The 9,761-nt window shown below is 33.6% G+C and overlaps 2 protein-coding genes across 2 annotated transcripts; one reads left to right on the forward strand and one right to left on the reverse strand.

Annotated features, from left to right (window-relative positions):
- Positions 1–311: 311 nt before the first annotated feature.
- On the reverse strand, positions 312–4,322 carry LOC103490843 (ATP-dependent Clp protease proteolytic subunit-related protein 4, chloroplastic). Its single transcript, XM_008450556.3, has 8 exons — positions 3,996–4,322; positions 3,071–3,274; positions 2,734–2,789; positions 2,469–2,595; positions 2,213–2,290; positions 1,355–1,468; positions 1,171–1,277; positions 312–631 (listed from the first exon to the last, which is right to left on the reverse strand). Exons 1-7 carry the CDS (start codon positions 4,257–4,259, stop codon positions 1,206–1,208), a joined length of 915 nt encoding a protein of 304 aa, XP_008448778.2. The 5' UTR covers positions 4,260–4,322; the 3' UTR covers positions 312–631; positions 1,171–1,205.
- Positions 4,323–5,760: 1,438 nt separating this feature from the next.
- On the forward strand, positions 5,761–7,777 carry LOC103490842 (light-harvesting complex-like protein 3 isotype 1, chloroplastic). The gene is made up of 3 exons (XM_008450555.3): positions 5,761–6,280; positions 6,542–6,679; positions 7,332–7,777. Exons 1-3 carry the CDS (start codon positions 5,875–5,877, stop codon positions 7,580–7,582), a joined length of 795 nt encoding a protein of 264 aa, XP_008448777.2. The 5' UTR covers positions 5,761–5,874; the 3' UTR covers positions 7,583–7,777.
- The last annotated feature ends 1,984 nt before the right edge of the window (positions 7,778–9,761 follow it).

Genomic DNA, 9,761 nt, shown 5'->3' on the forward strand with positions numbered 1-9,761 from the left:
CGTAGTTATAATTATTATAAAATGAATACATGTAAAATTGAACAACACAAAAAAATAAGCAATAAAGTTTCATTAATACTGATATAATAAGATAAGAAATATTTTAAGTTGTTCGTGAAAGTATAGACCATTTATTTTACTTTTTTCTCATTTATGTTTTCAAATTTTCTCACACATCAATAGCCATTTTATCGATATTTTAGTTAAATTGAGATTCAACTTGTTCGTCACCATCTGACTTTTCAAACCTTGCCTGTAACAATGTAGAAACCATGTGTTCTAAGTTAATAAATTTGAAAATATTGTTCCTCTACACGGGAAGGAAGGATTTTCACTGCACATTGGGAAAATTTGAAGATACAACACATCACATAAAGGCAAGAATTTCTTGGTTGAAGATGAGCAAAACAGAATGCTTCAATTTTCTTGGTTAAAGTTGAAATCAATCAACCAGTTTTCCTTTTTGTAACATTGTTCTAGAATTGTAATATAATTCAGAAAGTTCCTCAGATACTGGAAGTCGATAAGCTCGCAATAAACTCGCAGATTGTTTCCTGAGTCCGACCAATACTGCTCAAGGATTCCAAATTTCAGTTTTCAGATGCTACCCAGTATTTGTGCGAACTTCAATCTGAGAAAGTTGGAACGATGTATTAGATGGCCGTGAAACCCCCAAATGAAAGATTTTGAAAATGTCACAATAGAAAGGCTAGAACAGTAGACATTCGCCAACGATTTTCCATATGATTTGCTTTATAAGATTACCGTTCATGTCCTCAATTAATGACCAGCCCATGAACAAGAACAAGCAATATCTTAAATCATCGAATATTCAAAAGCATAAAAATTGATAAGTAAAGATATTTAATATTATATCATCTAACATTTCTCCTCATTTTTAGGCTTAAAATATGTAGTAACTCAACAAACGTAAATAAATTTTAATTAAGAGAAAATAACGCTGGAGAGATTTGATAGGGCTCCATAAACCAGTTGTTTTGATATATCTTAAATCACCGAGTGACACAAAAGTTCAAATCGATATGTGAAGGTAAATTTGATATTATAGTATCTAACATGATACAAGGTGCATAATCATAATCATAGTGTAGTACTTCCAGTACATCTATGAAATGATTTGTAGTTCAATGATTTGTAGTTGAACTTTACCTTGGTACTGTTTTGCCAATCCACATTTTTCTATACTAAATAAGTTGTGCCTTTTTCAGGTCAGATACAACTCCCCGGTCCTCAGTTGTTCTTTCGTTGTATAGAACCTGATGAAAGTAAATGATATTCAATTGCGCATTCACAATAAAATATGACAAATTAGATTACTTTGCAATTCAGGTACCTTATCTATGATACCATATTCAACTGCTTCGCTGGGAGTAAAATATTTTGGCCGCCTGATATCAGCTTCAATCTCCTCAGTTGACTTTCCAACATGCTTGGCAAAAAGCTTAACCTTCAATATCAATTGTAAAAAGGAAAGAACTGTGAGTTCATCACCTATGCTTGTTTCGAGGGAACAATGTAAAATTTAAACCTTCTAAAAGTAATCCTATACACGAATAGTGGCTTCTGTTCAAATTTCAAAGGCATTGATGGTATCTACTGAACTAAGTTGCTGTTCTTAGGTCGGATGTTAGTGTCATGGAGTTCATGGCTAGAAATAGTAGAAATTTTCAACACTATTTTAGAAGTTGAGAGGATTTTTAGGTTTGTTCAGTTTTTTAGCCAACTCTTGTACCTATCTTGACAGCATTTTTGTAACTAACCCTTCTTGGTAATCTAAACAGGGAATTTCCTGCCTGTAAATCCTAATTTGAGCTAGGGGCATGCTTCCCTGTCCTTTTCCCTTTCTATAACCAGTCTTCATTTCTTTTTTAAAAAACTACGTGTGTCTGAGCCAGCTTTAATAATTCTCACAAGACCAACCACTAACTCTACCACATTTGGTTGCTAAGATAACTCATGGATAGACTGCCACCATAGCTTGAAGTTGAACCCAGCCAATTGAACTCCAGTGGTTACCACCTCTATCTTACTTTTGGTTTCTTATCCAAAGATAAATCCCAGCCAATGGAACTCCAGTGTACTATAGCACATGCACATCCCTACCTCTCATTTCAGGAAGGAAGAAAACAAGGACGAGTATGGGAATGAAGAGAAAGCGAACTCAAAGCACAAACTTCAACCATGATCTTACCAGTTCTTCCTTCACATTCCGTACTTCTTTTCTAGCAAGCTCTACGTCTGTCGCTTGACCCTGAAACCTTGCAATTGGCTGCAGATTGAAGGAGAAAAACAAAAAAATTCTAAAACTCCACAAAAGTATACCAAACGACCACCTAACTGGTAGTGACACAAGTTTACTCAAGATTGCACTTTTCTGAAGTTCGAAAATGAGTAGAAGAATAAGGATGAAAAAAGAAATGAAAAGATATCCGTTGATGATAGAATACCTGCTTAATCATTATTGTTGATGAGGGCAATGCAGAACGGTTTCCCTGAGCACCAGCTGCCAAAAGAAGTGCTGCTTCTCCCCAAGCATTACCAACACATAATGTGAATATAGGAGGCTTAACATACCTGCAGTGAAAAGGAATACTAAGTCATGAACATTACACAATTTTCGTCAAGTCCTCAACATGTCTTGAATGCCAATAAAAGAACGATTCAAAAGAACAGAATACCAAATGGACTCTAAATAAAAATTCACATCACAACCTCATAACATCATATATTGCAAATGCTTCAGTCTCATAGCCCAACTTCTCACCACCCTGGAAAATACAAGCACTTCATTATGATCTACTATCACATGGAAAAGGTCAATAATCGTTTTTCTGCAGGACTTGAAGTTGAAAAACATTTTCTTACAAAATAGTAGGCTTCATCAAACTTTTAGATGTTTTACTTTTAAAGGCTATGAAAATTGTACGTGAGTAACACAACAAAGACCTCTGCAAGTTGCTTGCATCACAATCATTAAAAAACCAAGGTTTAGTATTCCCACAAAGTTTAAGCTAGATAAAAGAGATAAAAACTTTAGAACATAGTTAACCTTTGTTGTCCCCGTGGAGTTAATGTAAAGATAAATAGGCTTTGTTTCATCCTCATACTGAAGGTAAAGAAATTCAGCAAGTATCAACTCTGTGACAGAAGGGACAAGAGACATGCCCAAGTATACAATTCGATTCTTGTATAAATAAGATGCCAAATCTGGAGGAGGTTGCTCCCATGCACTTCCCCTTGAAAATGGAATAACCTGTTCAATGAAATCAGGTAGATACGATAAGAGGCCAGCATGAATAGATAGTGGTTCTGAAAAGAACATTTACAGTTTAAGGAAGGCCGTTAACGGTAAGAATCATTGTTTAAATTTAAAATAGAGTAAGTTCAATTCGAGCCCCCATATACATTAATAGGTAGTTAAAGTCACAAGTAACTTTTCCTACAGGGTCTACTCTTTAGCCTCCACTATAATCTCCCAATCTATTTGAGATCGAGAGTCCTTCATTTGTAGGTATTTGAGCATACCACTAAGTAAAAAGCTGTCCAATTTTCACAAAGCATAGCACAAATCCTCCAAAAGGGGACCAGTAAACCACAATATAGTAAACCAAAGAAATGGGAGAACAAATAAGCAACATTTTTTTTTCAAACAAATTCAATTGATGTATGAAAGTTACAAAAGAAGGGCATAAGCCCAAACTAAAGATGTTACAAAAGAATTGATTAACACAAAGAAATATCAAGAGTTGTACATGATAATGGAAGAACTCTTCAGTCTTCAGAGTTTAATTTAATTTTATTTCAACAAATAAGCAACAAAATTTCAAACCAATATCAAAAAATTTAAACTAAACGAACTCATAAACTGCAATTTACAATTTAGTTAACCTCCCCAAGTAGTTGAAAGAACAACAACAAAACTTCAAACCAATATCCAAATAACACCGGAAGAACAGAAAAGTTCAGGCATTTACCATAGTAACAACACCCCGTTTGCCCTTGGATCCAGGGAAACAATTCGGATTAAGTGAATAAGGCCGGAGCTTCACGCCGGAAAAGTCCCCGGAGACGCTGCCACCGGCGAATGGGGTGAGAAAATTAGTCGAAAGGGGAGCCGTTCTGACAGAGGATGACGACAAGGACAAGGTCCGGTTCGATTTTCCATAATTGGAAGAAGCAAACAATGGGGATATTCGCTTGGTAAGTGCGAAGCTGGAGGCAGTAGTGGCGACCTCCATGGCTTGAGAAACCTTGAAGCAGAGCGATAATCCGAAACGAAGAACAGAAGAAGCCAAAGATAGAGCGGTGCGAAAGTTGAAGATTTGTGGGCTTTTAAAGGTATTGGGCTGGGCCCAGCCCAAATCATTTGTTTTTCAAATGGAGATTTTGTATATATGTATTTTTAAAATTATATAGAAACATATATATATATAATAATTAAGTAGCATTTTTTTAAATAAATACAAATATAACAAATACAATTGTAATAAACTTCTATTATCGATATACTTTAACAAATTTCTATTTTTTTATGTTAGTTATATTTACTTTTTTTAAAAGAGATATATGTATTTTATCAAAAGATATATGTATTTTATCGTAGCAATATTGTGATTCCAAAAATTGGAGAATAATTCTTATTTTGATTTTATGTTTGAGTTTTGAGTCTTTTATTTAATTTTTATATTTTAAATGTTATTACCGTTTAAACTAATCCAATTCAACCCATATAATATGGGTTGGGTAGTCCGAGTTGTCAGGTTATTCAAGTTATTCTTACCCTTTAGTGTAAATGACAAGATGATTAAAAATATTTACAAAATATATCAAAATTTAAAATTCAATTAATAAAAGATATGATGTACAATTATAAATGATCATATAGTTATTTATCCATCCGGTTCGTATTAGATTATATAATACTAGAGGATCAATTTATTTGAATATGAATCAAATAGATAATTGACACGAATCAAATTTTGGGTTAAAGAGAGAATTTTGCATTTGCATGAGATTTAATGAATAATTTAATTGGATTAAATTTTAATAAAACCTAATTAAAGTTTATTGAAAGGACTATTAGGAAAAGTTTTACAGATTTCTCTTTGAAAAAAGGAAGGCTATAAATAAAGAATGTTTATAATTTACCATGTTTGCTTTTTGTAAATTAGTTCATATTCTGATGAATTTTGATTTCTAATTAAAACCAAATAAAAAAGATTATTTTAAAAGTATTTGGATTAAATCATTACCAACTAAAGTTTTGTTTTCATGAAAATTGAAAGACGAAATCTTGTCTTTCCTCTTCTTCAAGTTATTAAACTTTAAACCTTAAATATCAATACATAACAGTTGCTATGAAGTTGCATCAACACATGACATTTAGTATTAAATCATGTTTTTTTTATATCTATAACTAAATTTAGATATTAATATATGTTTCGCCAAAACGTTAAGGAGTAGAAGTGTGAGTAAAGATTCATAAACTTCATTACTTGTTTGATCTTACTATTAAAAACAACAATTTTACATCATGTTAAACTCTTTCATCAAAAGTTAACGAGTCTATGAAGTTAGTAACTTCTTATTTCTTATCATTACACTCAATTCAAACCGAAAAGTTTACGAAGTAAAAGGTTGCTTAAAAACAAAAGAGAGCTATAATAAGAAAAGATGTTAAAGGTTAGGGAGAAAATGGTATTTTAAGAGAAGTATATGTTATTATTATTATATTATAGTAGTAAAATGACAAATGAATGTACAAAGGGCAAAGCTTCCCCATCCATCATAATTACAAGGCTGAGGATAGAGCTTTAGAGCAGAAGCTCTCTCCCTCCCTTCTCCATAACAACAATGTCCTCCATGGCTTTGTTTTCTCCTTCATCCCATCTTTCTACTCTCTCTCCTTCTTCACACCACACAACCCATTTCTCCTTCAGACCCTTTTCTTCTCTCAGAACCAGAAACCCTTCTTCTTCTTCTTCTTCCTCCTCTCTCTTCACTATCAGGGCCACAGCTGACAATGGTGCCGGAATCTCAGGTGGTTCAGCTACTGTTGCTGTAGAAACCCCCGTCGAGCAGAAGGATCCGGAGCCGGCCGAGGAGAGCCTCGCCGGAACCAATGGGTCGGTGGCGGCTGCTGAAGAAGTTGTCGAGGTGGTTAGCAAATTTGAAGACCCTAAATGGGTTAATGGGACTTGGGATTTGAATCAGTTCCAGAAAAATGGAAGTACTGATTGGGATGCTGTTATTGATGCTGGTAACCTTCATTATGAGAAATGAAACATTAAACTATTTTGTTCTTTTAAGGGGGAACCCTAAATTCTCTGTTTATTTTGCTTCTAATTGCATAGCTAAATCTAGGTGTATAATGGGGGTACATTGGAAATTGACAAATAGATACATGCAATGCCGGAAATGCATTTTTAGGGGAGATCTGGAGTCTGCAAGTTTTGATGATGTTCAAATTGTAATGTTATTTCTTGGTTATCCTTGAGAATTTACTTGATCTTTTCATCAGAGGCTAGGAGGAGGAAGTGGTTGGAAAACAATCCAGAATCATCAAGTAATGAGGACCCTGTGGTGTTTGACACATCCATAGTTCCTTGGTGGGCTTGGATTAAGCGCTACCATCTGCCAGAGGCTGAGCTACTCAATGGTATAATATTAACATGTTTATATGATTCTTTTGTCACGCTTTCTTAAAGCTTGTGCGAGTGAAATAAGGTCAAGACATTGTGTATGCATCTTTTTCAAAACGATCTTAGCTAAGTAGTTTGATATTGAGATTGGAGGTTGAAATCCCCTCCCTCCACCTGTACCAAAAAAAGGGTCTGCTTGAGAGTGATTTTGAAAGGATTAAATCACTCCAAAACATGCTTTTAAGGATTCAAAACCAATCTGATTGTATGAAAATTGTGCTTAAAAGTGTACGAGTAAGGACATGTTTTAGAGTGATTTTGAACATTAGAAAAAGTGATTTTAACTATTTCAAAATTCTCTCTCATTCATGTTTGTAAAACATGATTTCAGTGTATGTCAGTCATAACATTGGCTTCACTTCATTTTTATCATAATCTTTTAAACAATTTTGAAACAAGTAAAGTGATTTGAATAGAGCTTTTGCCTTTCAAGACAAGTCCATGGTTTTTATATCATATTTTCGAATTTCTATTTGCACTTAATTTAGTGTTGAAAAATTCACCGAGCTTTGAACGCACTAGTCACAAGTAATATAGTGATGAACAAAGTATCATATCATATCTAACATATTGAAGTAAATTTGAGCTGTACGATGGTTTTCGGTGCAGGGCGTGCAGCCATGGTGGGGTTCTTCATGGCTTACTTCGTTGATAGCTTGACAGGGGTAGGACTAGTAGGTCAAATGGGCAACTTCTTCTGCAAAACATTGCTATTTGTTGCTGTGGTTGGAGTTCTTTTGATAAGAAAGAATGAAGATATAGAGACTCTAAAGAAGTTGATTGATGAAACAACATTTTATGACAAGCAATGGCAAGCAACTTGGCAGGATGAAACATCCTCAGGCTCAGGCAAAATGTAATACGGGAAAAGTTGCCTGTTTCTTGTTTTGTATGGATTATGTTTGTATCTCTAAAGATTTGGGCTAAGTAGAGAAAAGATAATGTGAGCTCTGAAAGATACTAAATCTTTAGGTCTCAGTTAAATGCTTCTTGAAGTTGAGGCTTCTCGAGTTTCAATGAAAATCTCTCCAAAAGAGCCTTGCTTTATCTGGAAATATGGGTATGAGGGTTCAGCTATTTTGATGGATTTATTATCAGATTTAGCTCAATCAGTTTCCCAAAATTCCATTTTTGTTGTGCAAGAAGGCATGTGGGGAAATTTTGGTTTGGTTTAAAGGGCCCTTTATTAACAGATGCATTTAGTACATATGCCTAAGGAGTCTTGAAGAAGAGTCATCCACCCAAGATTTGAGCATTTATTGAACTTAAAGGGGGAGTGATATACTAACAATTTTTTTTTTGAGAAATCACTTTTGCTACTGGTAAAATTCTCTTTCATTTCCAACGTTGATATTGTAAATAATAATTTGGGATTTTTTCAAATATAACCAAATATAACAAAATTTTACTGTTTCGTCATTAATAGTTTGAACTAAAGTTTTATAAAATGATAGATGTCAGGGGAATTCTAAAATTGAGGTGATTAGAATCACTTCAAAAAGTTACCCACATTTTATTCATTATTGAAATACTAAATTTGTCTTACCATTTAAGAATTTTTTTTTCTCATGGCCATTTTTTGTTTAATAACATTTCAGAAATAAAATAATATATATTTTTTTATTTTTCATTTGATCATTCTAAAGTCACTTGTAAATCAAAACATAAGAATACAAAAGCACTTATTATTATTATTATTGTCAAGGGTAAGAATATTTAAATCACATACATCGTAACCTAACGATAACGTTTTTGTATACCAATTAAGTTTCGTTTCAAAATCACTTTAAGAAGCTTGAAATCAAAAGGTAATATAATTATACGAGAATCAATTCAATCCTATAAAATTAATTGCAAGCAAGTCTCTTTTTCTAAAACCACTACGTTCCTTCCATTCTTTTTAACAAAGTAAGTTTCCTTTCTAAAACACTAATTTTGAAAATCACTTTTGAACACATGTTAATCACATTTCCAAACATCAAATTTGTAAATAATCACTTTTTCCATCCTTTCCCTGTTTGGTGGAGTGATGAAAAAACTGCAAATTAAAGTTGAAGAATGGAAGATGAGTTGTGTGTATATATCACATTGTATGTATCACCACCGTAAGATATTGTATATTATTCACTTTGTAGGTATCACCACAAATCTTTATACACATAAAATATACACACGCAAGGTGACACACACAAGGTGATGTAGGAAGATACATATATAGTAATATATCCATCCAGCCATAGCTATCTTCATCCATTTATATAAGTCATATAATTTCATTATCTCATAAATATATCAAGGGAAAGAAGACTTAAAGATCGTAATCCCATCTCCCTGTCAACTTAAATGGTGAACTCTCTCCCTCTATTACTCTGAAACTCAAGGTTTGTGTTCTGACATGGTGATGATATTTGTGAATTTTAGGCAACAGTCTCAAAAGAGAATAAAGTGTTGGTGACTGTGTATTCAGAGAAGCAAGAACCAAGACTACCAGTCAATCGCTATCAACGTGCTAACGTGAATAAAGTAGTGAGAAATCAATGGAAGCAAGACACGGCTAATAAAGGATACAATAGGAGAACTGAACTCCTCAAGTACTCTCAACGCCTTCGTAAGTCTGCACGGTCACCCGCATCTCCATATATCCGAACACCAGAGCCAATTCCTTTGAAGAACAAACAACCAATCGCAAGAAGCATAGCAATTAATCTTGTATGCACTTCCTTTTCTGTAAGTTGCATATTGATTCACAAAGCAATCACATTTATGTTCTTGTCCTAGCAAGATAGTAAGATAATCTAAATTCTAACCCACACAATTTGCAGACATCCAATTAATCTAAACTCAAATTGAATGAATATAGCAGTAAAATTAGGTTAAGTAAAGTAGTCAAGTTTAGGAGGTGTAAATGGAAGCCCTCCATGTTCCTTGTACCATAGTTTTAAGCCAGAAAAGAGCATGACACTCTTGAGTAGTCATTAGTGTTAGAATATTGGAGATAATATCAAACCCATTCATTTCTTATTCTGCATATAATACATT

The sequence above is a fragment of the Cucumis melo genome, chromosome 6 (genome assembly GCF_025177605.1).
Source record: "Cucumis melo cultivar AY chromosome 6, USDA_Cmelo_AY_1.0, whole genome shotgun sequence".
NCBI classification, from domain to species: domain Eukaryota; kingdom Viridiplantae; phylum Streptophyta; class Magnoliopsida; order Cucurbitales; family Cucurbitaceae; genus Cucumis; species Cucumis melo.